The sequence below is a fragment of the Haemorhous mexicanus genome, chromosome 2 (assembly GCF_027477595.1).
Source record: "Haemorhous mexicanus isolate bHaeMex1 chromosome 2, bHaeMex1.pri, whole genome shotgun sequence".
NCBI lineage: Eukaryota > Metazoa > Chordata > Aves > Passeriformes > Fringillidae > Haemorhous > Haemorhous mexicanus.
This window is the reverse complement of record NC_082342.1, coordinates 50,399,392-50,419,526: the sequence shown is the minus strand read 5'-3', so window position 1 is coordinate 50,419,526 and position 20,135 is coordinate 50,399,392. Positions and strand designations below refer to the sequence as shown.

The following is a 20,135-nucleotide window of genomic DNA, read 5'->3' as shown; positions in this document are numbered from 1 at the left end:
TGCATCATGACACATAACACTTGGCTTCCAGAATGAGCTGTTGGTCAGTCAGGGAAGATGTTGGAATCATACAACCATTTAGGTTGGAAAAGACCTGTGGGATCATTGAGTCCAACTGTAAAACTAACACTGCCAAGTCCACCAATTTGCTTTACAGAAAAATGCAGAAAATACTAAAAAAAACAGAAAGTTTCCCAAGCATAGGCACATTTCAAGCACCTTCATGAAAGGTAAGTCATATGCACAGTTCAGAAAATCTGGTTTTATTTCATATGAGGTTGATAGCACAGTGAAATTAAACTGGTAGTAGGCAAATCGGCCACTCAGTACTTCTTAAATTTTGTCCCTCAGCTTAATTTTCACAAGCTAGACTGCTCAAATTAAATCTAGGTATTGTAATGTGAAATTTCAACTATGATTTAATAGTCTAGCACATCAGAGGTTTGAGCTGTTTTTTTTTTTTTTTTTGCACTCACTAAACTTCTGCAATTGCAAATGATTTTAAAATTCTAAAAACGAGGCCAAAATGTTTAAATTTAGATACTTAACTGTGTCTGTGACCTGCTTGTTAAAACTCTGGAAAAAAAATCTTTAGCTTTTTTAATGTTTTCATGGTAGTGGAGTGTCCTGAAGTTGTCCTCTTTTCTTATCAGTTCTTGGCAAAAATGATTCATGAATTGTAAAACAGGCTAGACGATGGCAGGCTCATCCTCAGCTATTAGTCATTTCAAACTCTGTTGCTGACTGAGCCTGTTCTTTAATATTTCTTGAAGAAATCTCAGCAACATAATCCTTTCAGTCATTCAGACTGAGAATGTGTAGAGACTGTGAAGCTCTCAAGACAGACGTGTATGATTGATAGGCCAGATATTTTCCCAACAGATTTTAAACAGGAGGCTCCTAACAATATTAAGCTAAAAATCTCTTCTCTGACCAGGACCTTAGTAGTTTTTTTTTCCTTTTTTTAAACTAAGCCATCACTGAAAAATTAACATCATTAACATTTTAACTAGGATAAATGAAATGACACAGCTATCAGTACTGCCATATGGAAGGAGTAAAGGTCTGTTTCCTTTCCAAGAGGCTTGCCATTTAAAACTGGAGCCTTAGGCCTCTGGAAATCAGCTGGCACAATTCCACAGCAGTGGTTACACCACATTGCTCTCTGTAATTCAGCAGAATATGGTTTTGGCCATAAAATTCCAGCAACTCTGACTGCTCATGGTCATGGAATTTATCCCTTTCAGTTTCTTTTGGACATGAAGCACATGTCCACAGACAGAACATCCATATGACCCAAAAGGTACATGCCTAATTTCAGTACAAAATACTGCCAGAAAGCTATAAACACAGTACAGAGTTTTTGTCTGGAACAAGGTTGATTGGAAGGTCTATTTCAGACACATACAAATCTTTTGCTTATAAACTGCTGTGCTGCATCTACTATCAAAATTTCTAATGCTGGAAGCAAGAACGTGTTTCCATTGTTACACAGGCTTCAGCTGTCAGCACATCACTTACCTCCCATGTTCTCTGTGGCTCCAGGCTTTTTTATTTTCTTTTTCTTTTTTTTTTTCCTTTTTAAATGAATCAAGGAAATGTGGAAAAGTCTTTTTAAAGAGAAGGAAGCTTATTATTAATTCTTGGTTGCAATATGTTGTTACCTTTGGTCCACTACCCTGAATTCAGTGCCTTGGTTTGCCTTGTAAAAATCCTAGTTGTGCCCCCATTGCAATGAACAGAGCTTTGTCAGGTGAGTGCTCCCTCACAGTTGGCACATGTCACTTGAATACATGTCACTGGCTAGAGGAAATCTTGGAATAGCTGACTCACAGAGGTATGTGGGAATCATAAAAACACAGCATGTTTTCCAGCAAAATCAGGCAAGAGGGCAAGAATTTGTTCCTAATTGGTGTCTCAGTGCTTATTTTACAGTGAAAAATTTCCTGAGCTTTCAAATCATTACCAAAATTTTCATGAACTTTTTTTTTTTTTTTACCACGGGGAAGAAGCAGTTTGCACTTGCCAGTTCTGCAGTGTAAACAGGAGAAGATGATACGAGGAGCTCTTTATACTTGCAGTCCCTGAAATACAAGACTCATAAAATGCTATTGAGGATGATAAGCCAGAGTAGAGGTAGTGTCATGTTTGAGAAGCATTTGTGAATGTCACCATGCTTCTCCCTGGCAGATTCTGGCCTCCTGAACCCCCTAAATATCCTAGGCCAGTGAAGCTCCCTGGCTTTGAAGGGGAAGGGCTGCAGAAAATACAAAGCTGGCCTTTTGCCTGTTCTTACAGTCCCTGATCTTAATATCCCAGCATATGAGGTGAGTTTGTCTTTATGTAATGCAGCAAATTTTAGCTGAACAGTAACAGCAAACACAAAATCTCATTATTCATTGAGGCCTGATTGTGCATCCAGGGCCACTTGTGGAGTACTAACCTAAAAGCTCAGAATCCTACCTCTATTTCTGTGCATCAAAAGTTTGTCAAGTGCTGTAGGGGAAAAGTCATGAAGTATCCAATCCCATTGCCAGGGGAATATTTGCATTTGACTTTGATAGGAGCAAGTCCAGACTCTGAGGCAATTGTAATACCATATTTTAGTATTTGTTTTTAAAGGAACATGTGGATAGGTTAGCTCAGGCCTTTTTCACATTCTTATATTTATTGATAATACTTGATTACTGACCATTCCATGGGTGCTCTTGCTTCCAAGTGAAGGAGTGACTCAATGCATAGCAACTACCAGCCCCAGAAGAGCCCATGTGTTTCATCATTTCACACTACTTAAAAAACACTTCATTATCCCCAAATTCAGGCCAACAGTATTTCTTCCATGTTGTAACATATCAGTGTCATGCCTCATGGTTCTGTGCTGCACAAACTGGACTTGTTGATCAGGATCCATTCTGTCAAATTTTGAATTCAATATTCACTCTAAGGGAAAAGAAAAGCATCTCTTATGGCAAGATAAACATGGAACTTTGGGAGAGATTGAATAACATGTATATTTCTATGTTCTTGTCAGTGGGGGAAACCGGTTATGAAGGATTTGAAAAATTCTAAACATGCTCAGTCTTGAAGTTTGCAACAGTAGGTATGGCCTCTTTAAAAGGGAAGAGATGAAGGTCAAAATTTCAAGGTCAAAATTTCAATGTATTTATTTAAATTAAAGACTATGATAGTGAATTCAACTGTAAAGATTATAAAAATTAATGGCCTCAAAGCTTTCTCATTTTAATAGCTATATTTTCCCTTCCTCAAAGAGGAGACCAGTCTAATCATTAGCCTAACTAGTTATAGCAACTTGAATCTAATTAATTTCTGTGCAGCTGTTGGTAATCTCACATTGCTGAAGCATTATGCATTTTAAAAATATCCTTGCTACTCATTTCTTTTGACACAGCATGTTGGTGTTACAAATCATACACCTTTGGTGGTTTGTTTTAACAATATACCATTTTAAGTACATCCTGATAATCTTTACCTTCCGATTTTGGTGTGCTTCATCTTCTGTTTTATTTTTTTTCTCTTAACTGCAAATATGTTTTGAAAGTAGTTTTCATTTTAGCTTCTCCTTTTTAGGTATTTGGAGCATGATTCAGCAACACAAAGACCAGAGGATTTAGATATCCTAGTACTAGTATCAAGGCACTGTCATTATAAACAGTGTCAGCAAACATTTTGTGGTCTTTGTTCCTTATTCCCTATGGAAGGAGCAATAGTATCATACTTTTCAGAAATAAATGCATCTTCATTATTTTTAATTACATATGCACCAGTTGTTATTTTTCTGTTGGGTAAAGATTTTAACGTCTGCATGTTTTATAAAACTTGTAAAAAAATTTTTGCCACCTTTGAGCTGAAGATTATTATTTTAATGCTATGAAGCAAGTAGTGTCTCAGCCAACTTGGCTCCATCTTGTTTTTAGGCTTATTGTGCAGTCGCATGCAAATCAATATCTTCTCATGGGACCCTTGTCCTCCTTTAACTGGCACAAAAGAGGAAGCTGATCAAAAACTGCCCATGTGAGAAAGATCCCTGCGTTTTGTGTTCTTGCTTTGTACAGGTCAAGAAAAAGGGGACTCGATTGTCTCCCTTATGTCAATGTAATTTAGGTATAATAGCCCTGGAGCAGTCAGTGAACCTGGGGGGGGGGAAGGTCCAAGTCTCTTCATGGGGGACTCTAAATTGCACTCTAAATTTTGATTGCATGTGTGGTGCATGGATTACTCTTTGAATCCTCAAGCTGAAAAAGTAGGAGGATGCAGCCAGTCTTGTTACTGTCAGTTTGGAAGTTCATTGAGGAGAGAAGTGCCTTTCCAGTCACGTGAGACTGATAAATGAAAATCAAGGGGCTTGAATGGCAATTATTAGCTGAGCCTCTGCTCTGGTTTTCAGAGCGGTGCCACGCGTAGCTCAAAAGACAGAGCGGATTCATGTTTTACTGCCATGAATATTCAATGAATCCCAGCTCTTTTGTTTGAGTACCTAGGTCCTGAGCAGTCCCACGGCAGCAGGGTCAGGTCTCTGTGATCCCATAGCGTTGCTGCTTGGCTAGGTTTTGAGTGTTGTGTTGAAGTGGCCGAGCTCTGTGTAATTTGAAGTCGTCCTGATTTCTCATTTAGTATGTATTTTTCCCCAGGTATTGTGAACCTGAACTAACATGCATACGCTGTGCTTTATTTCCCAAATTCTTCAAGGGAGGCCCTGTGCTTCTCATCTGAGAGGTAAAACTGGGGGTTTGAAGCAAAACAAATGTTTACATGGCTTTTTAGTTTTGTTTTTGTCCTTTCCTTGCGGTTTAGGGCGAAGCATACCTACCATAAAACTTTGCTGGAGCAAGTTAAGGAGTTGGAAACGAAGACAAGAGAACTGGGAAAAGCCATGCTTCGTGACAGTAATGGAAAGAGGCAAGTCTATGCTAAATGTTTAAACCAGGCCCTTCTTTTCCTCTCCCCTCCCTATTTCTCATTCACTATTAAAATCTGATTGTAGACAGGCTAATAAGGCTACTTCTCCTGTATTATTTATTTATTGCTGTTCCCTTTCATATGTGTCTGTTCCCCCCACAGAAACCAGCCCTTCCATTTTCATTTCTCCTGCATTATTGCTGTGAGGCTCTATTGGAAACTGCTGCTCAGTCTCCTGCGTGGTAACATGCAGTGCTCTTACCTGGCCGCTGAGGCAGACTGGTTTTGAAAGCACTTTGTTATGTCATCCAAAAAACAAAACAAAAAGATAACCATGTCAGGGGAGGGAACTGTCAGCAGCTCGGGATATTAAGACTGTAGCTAAAAGGAGAACTGGCTTAATCCATTGTGCCCTACTACTTTATTCAGTTTCACCTTAAGGGGGTTTTTTATGCTTTTGCTTTTTTCACTACAGCTTGCAGGTCTCTTGCCTTCAGGGTTCTCAGTTTCTCGTTGTGCCTCTCCCTTATAACTGCACCATATGGACGTGAATATATTGCTATTATTGAACCTTTCATTGTATAGAGAGAGTATGTGCTGTGTGGGAACTTTTGTCTCTTCTGAAAGAAGCTAAAGAAAATCGTGGTGAGGCTTTTGCATCCAACAGTTTCATTTACCATCTCAGAATGTGGTTCTGCATCAGCTGGTCGGAAAAGCTCCCCAAGTTCAAAAAGGTTTTAGAACTAACTCTTCTGTTCCTTACACAATATGGCACCACATGACTTGCTAAGAAACTACATGATCATTAAACTGGATTTTAGCAAACCTTATAAACTAGCAAACTGAGTGGAATGGGGCTTTTAAAAGATTTTGTTCTTCTGGGGCAGGGTCATCCTTTGAGCCTTTGATGTCTATTCTAAGGTAAACTAATTGCCATATTTTAGCTGCTGCTAAGACAAGCAAATAGTAGATTTTTTTCAACTGAATTTGTGTGTTAATAAGGACTGGTTTTAAGGAAAATTATCAGGCAGTGATTTACTGAGATTATGGTAAACTGAAAAGCTTTTAAAAAAGCTTGTGTGAACTTTAATGTGTTTATAAGATGTCCTTAGGGACCAGAGTTTGCTTCTCAGAGGCCAAGACAAAGTAAACACAGTGTTATTGATTAAGATCACTTCAAAACACTTGGTATCTTCAGTTTTTGAGTAATTTTTCTGCTGTGACTCTTGGATCCAGCAAAACAGAGTTTATAAATTCTGCTCACTAGCAAAAGTCACAAACTGCACATCAAATTATTTAAGAAGAGAAAGCAAACTTTGCAGCAACAAAGGGAACCTTCTATACCACAATTATAACCAACAGAGACGCTTAATATCAGGCATTTCATTAAATGGTGGGCTTTGTTCTTAGAAGGCTGAGCAGTCATTTTGAAGTCAGTTGAAGCCAAAGCACTCGGTACCAAAATCAGGTCAGTCTCCCCAGACAGGAAAGGTGTAACCTGGTGTGATTAGATGCCAGGTAAGTGGAAAGCAGACCAGCAGCAAACTGATTGTTCCCAGGCACATTGCTCTGGTATGAGCTCTGTGAGTTGCCTGGGTGTTGCTGTGGTTCCTATCCGTGCGTTTATGTGAGGTTGTATTGGTGCTGGTTGGAAGCATTTGTGTTTTCCTGCCAGTATTTAATGCCTGTTATTGGCAGTCAGAGAGGAGCACGAGTCAGTTTTGTGCCTGGTGCATCCCTGGGTTGCAAGGTGGGTTGAATTGCTGTTAACAGCAAGAGAGAGACAGTCAGCATTTGATCTGTTTACATGTGCATGTCTGTGTCTCCAAGAACTTGATGGGTTTCTGCTCTGTTTACACACTGTCCTGACTTTCTGTAAATTTCATGGCCATGTTGTAATTCATTCATACACTCAATGTTTTCATAGCCTTTTACTTTATTGCATTCTCACTGCAAACTCTTTCATCTGCATTCCTCCTCCATATAGCTTCACTTCATTCTCGAAACGCTTGCATGGAGATGATGTAAGGAATCCCTTCTGGCCCTCCTTCCCATTTTCCCTCCCCCCTCCTTTCCATGCATTTGTTTGTTCTCATTCCTAATTGCTCCCAGATTTTCTGGGTGGTCCATCTGTGAACTAGATAATGGTAGAGTGCCTCTGCCTGCTTGGAGCTGGTGTGCTGTGCTTGTGTTGTGGCCTCCCCACTCCTCTTCTGCGTTGTTCTGTCTTTTATCTCTTTTGTTTGTCTCATGGCTCTTTCACACCTGCTAGAAATCGCGTGCTTGTCCAAAGGGGAGGGTGAGGGTGGGAGAGAAATAGAGTGGGAGCTTTCTTCAGTTAGTCTCTCTGGTTCATGTTCCTTATTTTTAGAATATTTCCTTGAAGCTGGTGGAAAGGTGTGCTAAGGTGCATGCTCTGCTCTCCCCTCCTGCCCACAGCCCCATTGCTCTTGGGGGATTTCTGGCAATGTGACACTGTGCAGGAAGGGAAAGTAATGGGACTCTTCTCATTTCTTATAGAAAATAGAGAGCTGTGTAAAAACTGCACGAGTCCATCTATCACCTCAGTCCTTGGCTGGAAGTGTTCCTGAGAACATGCCCATTAGGTGCTGGTTTGTTCAGGCAGCTGTGGAAGATAAGCTGGCTGTCATCAGAGTCTATTTTCCTGGCCTACATGGTGGACACTGGTTTTGTTCAGTGTTTTTTATAAACAAACAACAAAAAACTCACACTCAATTACAGATAAGAGCAGGATTTAGGAAGCTAATTGCTTTTTTCATTTCCTAGACCTTAGACAATAAATGAGGTGCAAGATCTGAGTGTTCAGAACTAGTCTGCTAAACAAAGAGCAGTTTGCAAAGCCTGGAAAGCAGTGAGTGCATCTAGACTTGCACAACAGGATGCCAGCAGTTTGCTGTGACTCAGCTGAATTGCTGTTAAATGTAGGCAGGTATCACCTGGGTCCTGGCTGTGCTTGGGGAAGGAGTTCTGGGCGAGCTGTGTGTGCCACTTGATACCTATATATTCATATCCTGTCTCAGAGGATCTTCACCCTGACAGCTGTTTTTGCTAGGCACATTCTTCTGGGGCAATAAAAAATGCCTTCACTAGTGCTCTTCCCTAGTTATATCTTTCTGAATCTTAGCCCCTTTGAACAGTTTCTCAAATTGAATTTGCTTATATTGCTCTAAAAAAGCAGGTGCACATTTTTTGCTGTGGCTGGAAATGAACAAGGCAAGTGGTTGATGAGGAACTGTTTGGTCTGTGCAAGGCAGAATGTCAGCACCCTGGGCACTACAGCTGGGTCCCAGAACCCTTACAAATAGCATTAGAGTGATGCTTGGAGATGATAGCGAGTGTATAGTCTTGAGCTGTAACAGGTCATGCTCTTATTCCTTTATATGTCTCATCTGGACAGCTGAAAACTGAAGTTTGGTAGAGGCTGGGATGATGACCAAGTCAGATAATTCCAAAAGCAGGGAATTCATCAGGTCAAACATGTAGCTGGAAAACTGCAACTCCAGAAATAGCTTGAGAAGCAGGAGAGTGAGTGTGCAGTAAGGGGCTAGGGTGGATCCCATGCCATGCTTGCCTGCCTGTGGAAGATGAGTACCCACACTTTGCCCTCCCCAGCCTGGGCACCTGGCAGTGCAGGGCTGGAGTCCAGCCCAGCTGTGACATGAGCACGCCTTGGTTAGGAAGGGAGAGGGGCTCCCTGGCACTCTCATATAACAAAAGGCAGGATTTAACACTAAATTTTCATGAATTTGGAGAGGTGAGAGGGGCAGCTCGTGTGCCAAAGCAAACATGGACATGAGGAGACACCTGCCCAGCAGATTTAATCATGTTAACATGTAAAGATTTACACAAAGAAAACAAACAAGGTTTGTGTTCAAAAGCAGCATTGAGATCAGCTGCAGAGATTTTTATGTCTTTAAATAAGTTTATAACTTAAATCTTGGCTCATAAAGGGCCAAACCTTCAAGGCCTCATTCATTTTTCACTCCATCTACCCTCTCATTGAAGTCAGCAAGAGTTCAGGTGGAGTAAAGCCTGATTAGGCACCAAAGCAAACTTTGCTTTGGAAACCATGTCACTTTATTGCTCCACTGGCCAGCTAATGGAGAGTGAGCAAAGCTGTGCAGCACCCTCTTTGCGACAGTAGATTTCCTGTTCCAGAGGGTTTCTCTGTCTTGGAATTGCCAGAGAGCTCCCTTTGAAAGTGGTTTTTTGGTTGTTTTTCTGTCCTGTTATTAATTGGTTGGTGGGCAGGATTAGATTGTTTGATACTGAAGAACAATGTGGCTTTCACGATTTGCATACTTTACAAGGAGCTGAAGGACCTCTCTGGGCTGTTGCAGAAAAGTGCCCACATTGCTCAAGTGTTGGGAAGGATTTCTTCTAATGAGTCAGAAATCTGGGAGGCAGAGTCTTGCCTTGAACAAAGGTGAAAGGCAGTGACTGCAGACCTAGCAAGGCATAGCTGCAGTGTGTGTTTGCACAGCATTTTTCTGTATGCCCCTTTACTCTGGCTGCTCTCAGACACCCACTGGTGATGGCTGTGGTGCCGCTTTCATCTCCCTATCATAAAACAAATACTGTTTTTCCCAGTGCACCTAAAACAGCAGCTCCCCACAGTCTCTCCATCGTCTGTCTTCAACAAGGAGACATGCTGGTGTAGATTCTCTTTTATTTTAGTTCTTCTCACCAAATCTAACCCAGTTGCTTCAGTGAAAAGTTCATGACCAGCTCTCACCCTGAGAGCAAGCTGTATTATCTGTCTTGACCTTGGTTTTATTTGGTGTGTGAGGGCAGGTGCCTGTCTCATTTCAATAGCTGTGTAACGTGGTAGGTAATCAGTGAGCTGACACAGGCACCCGTGGAGATTTCCCTGCTCCACAGGTCCCTGGAGAGGAGCAAGAGGGCAACACAGGAAACCTGCCCTGGGCTTGTGGCTGTGCAGAGAGCTGAGTGGCAGAGGCTCAGCCTCTCACTGGCAGAGGCAGAAATGGTGAAACACACCAAACTTTTAAGAAATACATGAATGGGGTGAGGACCTGATTTCCTGGCTCCTGAGGAAGAGGCAAGTTTTTTCATTAGGATCAAGAGGGGTGAGGCTTGGGCTCATTGTATTTCCAAGTACTCTGTCTCTGTATTGATGCACTCCAAGTTACACCTACTGGAATAGGGAGACCATGCCATTAAGGCCCCTTTGCATCAGCACGTGCAGTGAATCTTACTTGAATCAAACTCAATCTTGTGCTTTCAGCTGGCTAAACAGCATGGGATGTTTGGAGCCAAATTCTTGTTTCATGAATGTGTTGACTTCAATGTATTTACTCAGGATGTGCATGACTGTGGTCTGAATCCAGCCCATACACTGCTGCTCAGCGTAAAATGAGGTTGAAGAGGGGAGAGGTGTATTTTGGGTTTTGAGGTCTCAGCATCCTTTTTATCAATTTTTCCAGATGTTCTTTGCACCATTTCTGGGAAGAAAAGGCGAGATTTCTCCACCAGCATACACAAGAATGTGACTGGCATATTTACGATTTTTCCTTGCAGCTTTTCTAGTAAAAAGATATTAGACTCCTTTTACTAGCAAAAAGCACATAAAATGATATCAGTGGGGTTTGTTTTTTTAAATTCTTTGATTCCATATGGTAAACATTCATGTATGGAAGGTGGAAAAAGCATAATTCTCTTTTATTCCACGCTTGTCCTTTTCTTTCTCCCTTCTGTCCCATATCAGTAAGGAATCATCACATTATTTCCTCATTTAATTTGTACCATTTATTTCTGACATTTCTAACCCCTATGTGTGAGGCACTTGAAATTACCAGGTTTGGTTCCACTTTGGGGGTGCTGAGGGGCAGAGGATAGAAAGGGATTCAAAACCTGGCCAGAGGTCTGAAGGGGGAGTGACCATGTTCCCACTGGCACTGGGATCCAAGTGCCTGCTTGCCAGTGCAAACCTGTTGGAGTTGACATCTCCCTTCTCCAGTGCAATTAGTTATTTCCCATCCTGGTTGTGCCTATCATATAACCTTGAGGGAGATCCCCTGCACAAATAGGGTTAAAACCTGGTGACCTGCAGAAGGATTTAGAGCTGTGATCAAATCTGCTATCAAAGTCAAAGTTGATGGAGGTACAGTATTAGAACAAAGGCCAAAATGAAGTTGTAAATTGAAAAGAAAGATTAGGAAAAAGGAACATTACAAGATGAGAGTTAAAACTGATTAAGGGGCCAATCTGTCTGATGCCTAATCCTGACTTAGTGGGCTGGGCACTGAGGATCTCCACAGGGGAGGGAGGAAGAAATCTTCCCTCCAGGCTGCACAGCAGGAGAACTGCTCCATAACAACTGTTCCAGCCTAATGGCTTCAGCAGTCAGCCGGGACCCTGACTCCTCTGCTGGCTAACCCAGTCTCAGAAGAGAGGCAGGACAGTCTGCATTCTCCTCTCTGATTTGCAGAAAAGAATAAAGTGCCAAGTTAAGCGTAGCAAGAACAAGAAAACACAAGTTGTATTAGGTGTTAAATGTTAGTGGACAATTACAAAATACTTAAAAGCTTAAAGAAAAGCAATTTGGGTTGCCTTTTTTTTTTTTTTCCCCCAGTTCAACCAAACGTCCTGGGCTGTGCTCTAAATTGTGTTCATGAAACTTTCAAGGCTCATTTTTTGTTGTTGCCCTGAGCTGTTCTTTAGCTTTTCTGTAAAGAAAAGCAAGGAAAAAAGCTGATAGGAGGAGTTTAGAGTTTTTAAATACAGAAGTAATCTTAACTTCAGTAATAGTATGTAAGTGAACTTCTAGTAAACCAGTAAATTTGGATTTTTAAAAAATCCACACACAAAAACCCCAAACCAGAAAAAAATCTATACACTGAGACCAAGCATGGAAGACTTCACCCTCCAAGGTGACTACTTCAGAAAAAAAATGAGTGAGTAGGAAAAGAATGTTATAATTGCAACTGTATTGCCACCTTATCTGTAAAGGATATGACCAAGCACCCAGCAGAGTAAGTGCAAAGTGAGGCACTTAGGGACAAGAAGTCAACAGCACTGATACCAAAAGGAGGGTAGCTGAAAGGCAGCAAGCCATGCTTAGCCTTTTCTGCTTCTCAGACGCTTAAATTGGGTCAGTTCCCCTGTTTTGGGAAGGCTGAGGGCAAAACTGGGCAGCTTCAAGTTTTGATTTAAGTTAGTTGACTTCAGGACATCTGACAATGATGTCTGCCTTCCACCCCCCAAAGAAATGCATTCACTCGTGCTTAGTGTTTGCAGTGCTTGGAAATGAAAGGTGCTTTAAGCAGAGAGAGACCTCCATTGTTTTCTTAGGATTGCTGCATTTCAGAGAGGCATGTGATGTTTAGCACTGATATTTTTAGATTGTGTTTTTTAAAGGTGCTTGGTCTTTTTACAGTGGGCTCACCCTGACTGGACATTAGGTGCCCATCACACCTGCACTGTTATTCCATCTTGGAGCTGGCTGGAATTGGCTCTGTAGGACATGGGGGAAGCTTCTGGCAGCTTCTCCTAGAAGCCACCCCAGCAGCCTCCCACTACCAAAACCTTGCTATGGAAACCCAATATCATTCTAAGTAGCCTTTGAAAGAAGTTTAGGAATAACAGTCTCAAAAACAAAGGCTAGAATGGATTGTCCAAGTGATTTTAGAAATCAAAGAAGGATCTGACTTTTCTGCCTTAAGAAATTGTTAATGAAAAAAAGAAAATGTGAATCATCTTTGCTTATCATGAAAAGGAAAAGCTTTGTCCTGCTTTTAGCCATATGACTTTAAGGACCAACTTGAAGAGGATTCTGTGGATTTCGAGTGGAGAATTTGGCCCCAGAACTCTATATATGTGTGCTGCAAATGGGGGCTGACTGAAGCTCACATGTCCTGGTCTCCATCTGCTGCTGCAGGGTGATTCTGCCTTGGGTACAGGGTGGTGTGGCAGCTTGGGCAGACCTGTGAGCACCTGCCCTGGGTGCTGCTGCTGCTCCTCCATGCAGACCTCTGGGACACAGAGGGAGAGCTGCTGTTTGGCTGGAGTAGCGTGCTGCCAAGCCAAATCACAGCCTGGAACAGCAGTGTTTCTTCAGGGCTTTGGTGAGGAACATGTATCCTTGGGTTTCTGTTGATGTGGCTGCTAGGCTGGCTTAACAATTTCCCAAAACACTCATACTGGCCCATCTTTGTCCCAGCTGCTCAGCTGGATCAGCTCCACTGTTTGGATCCATGTGTGAGCTGAAAGAAGTGGGGTGGTGTGGGGAGCCCTGTCAGGTCACTTACTGGTGAAGGCAGGAGCTGCTTTAGCCATCAGTCACCACCAGGACATCCATGGGGCTGCTGCTGAAGGTGTATGACACTCTCTTAACCTTTTCACATCCAGGCAGGATAAAAAACTTGCAGCTGCATGTGGGCTGAGCTCAATACCTTATGTTCTCATGGACTGGAGAGCTGGCTGCTCTCAGTATCCTCCAAGTCACCCTTGCAGGGCCACACATCCAAATACATTTGATACTTATCAGGCATTTTGGCTGGATAATGTCAAATCCAATTTATAGAGAGGAAAGGTTACTCTGTGGCTTTCACATGTGTTTTGGAAGTACCTGGAGGGGAGCACTAAGAAGGTCTGGAAGTGCTACACCGTGGCAGAGCATAAGAGCTCAGCTTCTCTGGACAGCTGGCTGTTGCTGAGCCCTCAGCAAGGACTTGGTACTCCTCAAATCCTGGCTGTCTGCTGCAGGAGTCACCTCTGACAGGTAACTTCTGGCACCTCCCAGCCTGCAAGTGGCACAGGCAGCGCTTCTGTCTTCATTCCCCTGTGGTTTGTGCCTGGTGACCCTTTGGTGTCCTAGTAGTGGGTTTTTATTATTGCCGCGCTGAGTATCTACAGTAAAATGCAAAAGAAGTATGGTTTGGGCTGTCTATTTCAGCTGGACCCAGAGTGATTAAGGAGCAGTGTTTGCAGACACTGACTCTGCAAAGAAAATGCTGGGGTTTTGTTTTGTTTTGTTTTACTGTTTATATGCCTCAGACACTTCCTTGTGAAATGCTCCAGAGATTTCCTTTGATTACATTGCCGCTTCATTATCAGTAATGCCTGTTTGCCTTTTAAATTAAAAAGACCTCCTACTCTGACCTCAGAGTAAAACATTCCTGCAATCGAATGTAGATAACAAAAAATAACATCTCCTCTTGGTGGATCGAGAGAGGGAAGCCAGCAGAAGCCCCTCGTTGCCACTTTGGCAGTTCTGTAGGAGGGTGAATCCTCTCTGTGATGTCTCTGAAGCCAGAGGATGGAGATAGAACTGCTCTCTGAGCCAGCTGGGCCTTTCTTCCCCAGCCCTGGGATGTTCTGGGTGCTTGAGCAGAGAGTTTTGCTGAGCCCTCAGCCTTAGTGTGACTTGCATTTGAGATGATTTGCATGCTTTCATTTTGAATTTCTGGTCTGAAAAAATGTTGTTTTTAACGTTCTCCTTATGCTGAGCCTATGCTAGTTATGTCTCTGCCCACTGTATAACTTCTAACAATTCTAAACTAAAAAACCCACCTTAAACCAAGGCCTGGGGTGGTTCTGGGGGAGTGCCCTCATCCAGCAGGGACTATCTGAGGAAAAACAATAGTCTCATCTGGCCAATTGCAGAGGTGTGGCCACAGCCTCCGCCTGGTGTACAGTTCTTGCTCTGTGTCTGCCAGCGCTGTGATCGATGCTGTAAGCCTTTAAGCAGTGTTATGTTGCATGAAAGGTGAGAGATGGAACTTGAGTAAGTCCTCAGGAATACATGCCATGTCCTAGCAGCCAGAGAGGGATCTGCAAGGCCTCTCTGCCAGGTGCACTTGGGGAGAAGCCATTGTGCTTGAACCTCTGGTTCTTCTTCAGAAGACACCTAAGGGAGTTTGAGAGCCAAGAGACTGAAATGAAAATGAACAGTCTGCTTGTGAAGGATTTGGTGATTAGGATTGATCAAAGCTGGAGAGATCTGCTTCAGACCTTTCTTCTTGCTCTTTTTATTTTGTTGATGTGATTTTCAGTGACAGAAGCATGTCAGCAAGAAACAGCAAACTTTTGTGTAAGTTATTGTTTGAAATGTATGGAAGAGATCAAGTATTATGTTTTAATTGTAAAATTTAAAAAGAGAGAGAAGAGTATCCTCTTTTCCCCTCAAAATTCAATACCCAGGGCAAGATGACAAGGACAGAAACTTGCTAGTCTTTTACCTTGTGTTTAGCCACATGGGATATTTTACAAAAACTTCTCCCCTCCCTCTGTCAAAAGACAGAGGGTCCCTGCTGTCACAGTGAGAGGGCGACATGTTTCCTCCAAGAGGAGAATAATGCAAGCCAGCCAGAGTTTCTCAGGCTGTCTTCAGCAGAGTGTGTGCCAGTGGAAGCAGAGAGACTGAACAAGCAGAGAGACTGAACCTGCTGTTTCTTTTGAAAATCTGTATGGGTAGGAGGGAGGCTGTGGAGTTAAGGACAGAACTTCAGCCTAAGCCTTGGAGGATTTTCTGCTTTAAACCAAGCTGTGCAATGATTTACCTGTGGCTGTCTGCTACAGCACCACTGTAGGGTGCAAGAACCAGTGATGCTGCACCTGCAGGCAGTAGTGAGGGCTATGTAGGTGTTCAGATGATAGGGAAAACAGCTGCAGCTTTCTTGTCCTCTGGGCTTGCCCATGGACCCTGCGTATCTTGCACTGGAGAGCCAAGCTCTGCCATGAGGTCCTGGCATGTTTTTGGCACAGGGGTGGCAGCTGGGAAATGTGCTTGTGTGCTTCAGTTGTGGCATCTCTAGCAGCCCTGGTAAGGCTTCACTAGGCACCTCAGTTCTTCCTTCTGGAAAGGGGAAAAGCAGGAACAGACCAAATAATTTCTAATGTCTGAATCTCACTGAATTCTTCATAATCCAGAAGGGCAGTGAGTTAAAACCAGTGGCAACTGAGTGTATTGGCCTATTTGGTGTGCTTCTGCTCTGTATCTCCTCTGGCAAATTGTAACAAAACACTAACAAGAATTCAGCTTTTGTAAGAGAAGGAGAGCTCTGAATTTCTATTTTTTTCTTGTTTGACTGGGATATGCATGTGTTTTCAAAGGGAAGATCCAATTTTAAGAGACACCTGCATCCACTTTAACCTTCTGGTCTTTGTGATCCCAGCTTTTGCCACCAGTCAATTAATGGACTCAGGAGGACATTCTGGGTCAAACTATACCAAATACCCCAAATCCTCATTAACGCTAATTAGTGCTCAGTAGATTAATTGGTGGTGAAGCTCATCTTTTTTTAATTACTTGAGCAAATGAGACAGCAGGACCTTGTGGTCAGCTTTGAATTATTCTGTTTGTTTTGATGCATCTCATTTGAATGTGTAAAGCCAGATGTTTGTTGCCTGGATTTAAGGGCTGTTTGCTTTTGTGAGGGATGAGAAGAAGAGAATACAAAAATAAAAAGAAGGTCTCCATTGACACCTTAGAGCAATTCAGATAGGAAGATGGAAGAGCCGTTTTATTCATGGAATTGAAAGCATTGTTATGAAATAACATGTTGCCTTTAGTTTACCTTTTGATTTGTCATTCACTTAATGAATTTGTGTGATGTTGCTAGCACAGACTTCCGGGCAGACAGAAGTCATCTTGACTCTCTTATGAAGCCATCACAAAGGTATTCCTGGCCTAAGGTATTCTGCATTATTGATAGCAACTAAATCTGGTTTTTGGCTGACTTGACTAATGATTTTTTTAAATCCTTTTTTTTTCATAGAAACCCTCAGAATTGGGACCTTTTAATAGTTTTTTGTTCTAGTCAAGTATATATTTAGTTCAAAGCATTTTGTCTGTGTCCTTTGTCTTCATATAATTAGAGATAGATGGTGCCTCTCCCTTACCCCCTCAGAGGTCACTGACTAACCAGCTAAAGCATATTTCACTGTCACTTTCCATGCCACTGACTTCCATAAGAATGTCTGGGTTTGTGACTTCTTCCATTCTGATGAGATTTTTGAGTTCCTGAATATGAACACCACTGTCCAGTATTCAGAGTGTGATCTCATGATCTCTTACCCTTCTGTCTCAATGCAGCTCAAGATGCCATCCTTAGACCCCATGGGAGTGTTTAGGCCCTGGCTCAGAGTCACGAGAAAGCAGAATTAAATCTGAAAATCATGGCTAATGCTTGGGATTGATATAGAAGCAGTATTTCTGTGAGCAAGGCCTAACCTGTTCCCTGTGAGCCCAGTGTTGTTGTTACTTTTGCATCAAAGTGTGAGGCAGAGAGAGAAGTCTTCTCTTTGTTACCTGTTAGCAGCAGGCAGAAACATTTTCTGAAAGCAGGGACTTGTATGAGTGCAAACACTTACTAGTTAAGGAAGCCATTTCACCTTCCTTTCAGGGATTTTATTTGAAGATCTAATTAGTAAATCAAATACTCATCCAATTCAGAAGAACTGTGTTGCATTACCTTCTGTGTATTAAATGTTTGTTTTATAGTACCTGACTGGACGTGACTTGCAGTCTATTCAGTCACCCCTCATACTTAAACCACAAATTTCTATCTAATTCTACTGTGAGTTTTTCTTTCTCTGCATAGATACAATCCAATATCATTTCCCAAATGGGAAAATCAGATGTGACTTCGGTTTTGAACTTGTTGATTATAATTAGCAATATCAAAGATAGTGTAGCTTTGGCATTGTTAGGGCTGCAATGTGTCACTCCTGTTCAGAGGTCCCTTGACAGCAGGCTTTCCTCCACACACTCACTGCATGCAGAAGCCTGAGGGGCTAAGCATTATTGGTCTGCACTTCATCTGTTGCTGCATGGTAGACAAGCAGATGAAGAATTTTTCCTTGTGAGTTTTTCTGCTGTGGTTATTTCCATTCTCAGTGTAAGAATTTTGTGGCAAATATTGTTTATTTGTCACTTACAACAAGTATTTTTGATTGGTTTAAGATTCCTTTTTTTTAAGGAATCCTTCTCCCCTCTTACCCTCCTACTGAGATAGAAAAGAGTTTTCCTACATGTTCTTTGCCTGCAGAATGTGAACAAGTATTGCACTTCTGTCACTCACAGGACAGCAGTGGGTTCAGACAGTGTTTCACTAAACTAGCAAGTTACCCAGCAGTCTTCTGCAGTCAGCAGGAGGTTGTACAGTGCAGCATCACTGCTTTGCACACACACTGGTAGTGGCTGGTTCTGCAGGCTGTCAGCTTCCTAGGCAAGGGAGGTTAAAGGTTAGAGAAGTCTCATGTCTTGCTTTGTGCCTTCCATTGCATCACCTTTACCTGGTGATTCTTTGTAGAATGTGTTTTCCATCATGCTGCCTGCTTGGAGCAGGTAGAACCTTCTTTCTGTATGTACTAGATTTTCTTACAGCCAGAAACTGATCTTGGTTTTTTAAATCACTTGAGTCCTCCAAGATTTTTAGAAGCTTTCATGTTGTAACCCTAGTTTTAATGGAAACCTCTGATCCTTTCTTCTTTGAACACACGCAGGTCTCCTGAGCCAAGAGTTGTTAGAGTTTGTTTGACAAACTCAGTTGGAATCAGTACTTTTGCTTTATTGTCAAGTTCTGTTTTACATTGAGGGAATACTGCTGACTGCAGGCAGGGAAAGCAACCTGCCATACCCATTGCAGGTGGGATTCTGTGGTGCCAGGGGAAGGAGGGGGAGAGACCAAGTGTCTGAAAATGCTGAGAGTTTGTAAAGATTTTGAGGAGGAGTCCATAGGTTTTACAAGATTCTAGTTCAGATGTGTGAGCTTGGGGATCACAGGAAAAAGAGAAGGATTCCACCCTGTCTTTTGTGGACACCTCATTATGCGCTGAACAGAGGACTGTGAGCCTGGCTATTGCCCTAATGGACTATTAAGTGGAATATAAGCCTGCATGGCTGGATTACATATTACAGGCATCTCAGAGATTCTTCAGTTACTTTCCTGATTGAAGTTAGCAAACTGCTTCAGTGAAAGGGAGTTGTTTGTTTAAAGCTGTTGTTAGCATGTCGACAGCAGCAGCTGCGCTTGCTGGGATTTCCATTTCATACACCAAATGCATGTGAATTTGTAATCTAACCCAAGAAAGATAGCAGCATTGGCATTCAGGTGTGTATCCATGTTTGCAGCACAATCAGTGCAATTGCTCCTTGTGAATAAAGATGTGAAAGAAAAAGCAGACTGGGAAAATGGAGACACGGTGTAAATGTGGGGCAGAAGGGACAAAGGCACTGCAAGGAGCTGTACCAGCAAACAGATCCCTTCTATGCACCAGCTCCATCTCAGTGTCAGGAACAAGGGTGAGGAGGAATAAACAGACCAATTGTGGAGAACTTTGAACCAAAGTGGACTCTAATACCTTTCTGAAAATAATCTGATACGTAAGTTACTTGAGGCTCCAGTGCAATGAGATTTGAAGGCCTACAATATTTTAAAACCCTATTGAACTTAGTGGGACTCATATACATAATTAAGTGCTTTGAAAGGTCAGGATCTTAGTCATCATTTTTTAACTCTGGGCATCAAGTTCTTGATGAAGCGAGTGTTGTTCTTTTATAAATATCAAAGTGGAGAATGCCTCTAATAATTGTTGGTATGTTAAACCTGTTGTAAGCATATGGTGTTTTGTGTTTTCACTTTTTTGTAAATTCAGCAGTAATTTTTTCAGGCCTCTGACAAGAACTGTGTAAACCAAAGAAGTTTTTAATAAAAGAAACTGGATAGAAAGTTTTCTTTCCATATGGGATGTTAAAATGAGAGCATTCTTTAGAGAGCAGAATTAACTATGGGTCCTACCTTTGATTGCTTCAGGCCATTTTGCAGGTGTGATAGAAGCCTTCTACCTTGTGTTAAGTGACAGTGCTTTGCTCCTTCTCTCTAAGGCAGTTTGTGGATGCTGTGATTCATGTGCATAATACTAAAGAGAAATCTTCCTAATGTTCCGTATCACTCGATGTCAGACTTCTGATATGGTTCATAATAATTTGGAGGCATCACACATTCAAAAATCACAATGATGGTGATATTAGGGATGAATTGACCAAAAGTAGATTTATACAAAGTGTCCTTAGAGAGGAGGAGTTCTCTTCATAATGTGCAGTTTAAAGAAAGAGAAAATTCTTTGTCATGCTACAACCACCTTTAGCACTGACAAAGTCAAAGCTGCTGAGTACTTTAAATACAGTTGACTTTTACCTTGAAATGATCTGGTTGCTCACTGGTGTGTTT

The 20,135-nt window shown here is 42.0% G+C and overlaps 1 protein-coding gene across 7 annotated transcripts in view; it reads left to right on the top strand.

The window, feature by feature from the left end:
• ATP8A2 (ATPase phospholipid transporting 8A2) overlaps positions 1-20,135 on the top strand; it is a 313,847-nt gene that overhangs the window by 279,959 nt on the left and 13,753 nt on the right. For all 7 annotated transcript variants that reach the window (XM_059838776.1, XM_059838775.1, XM_059838772.1 and 4 more), the window contains one exon: positions 4,813-4,917. In XM_059838776.1, coding sequence (XP_059694759.1) covers positions 4,813-4,917 — 105 coding nt within the window. The remainder of the gene's footprint in view (positions 1-4,812; positions 4,918-20,135) is intronic.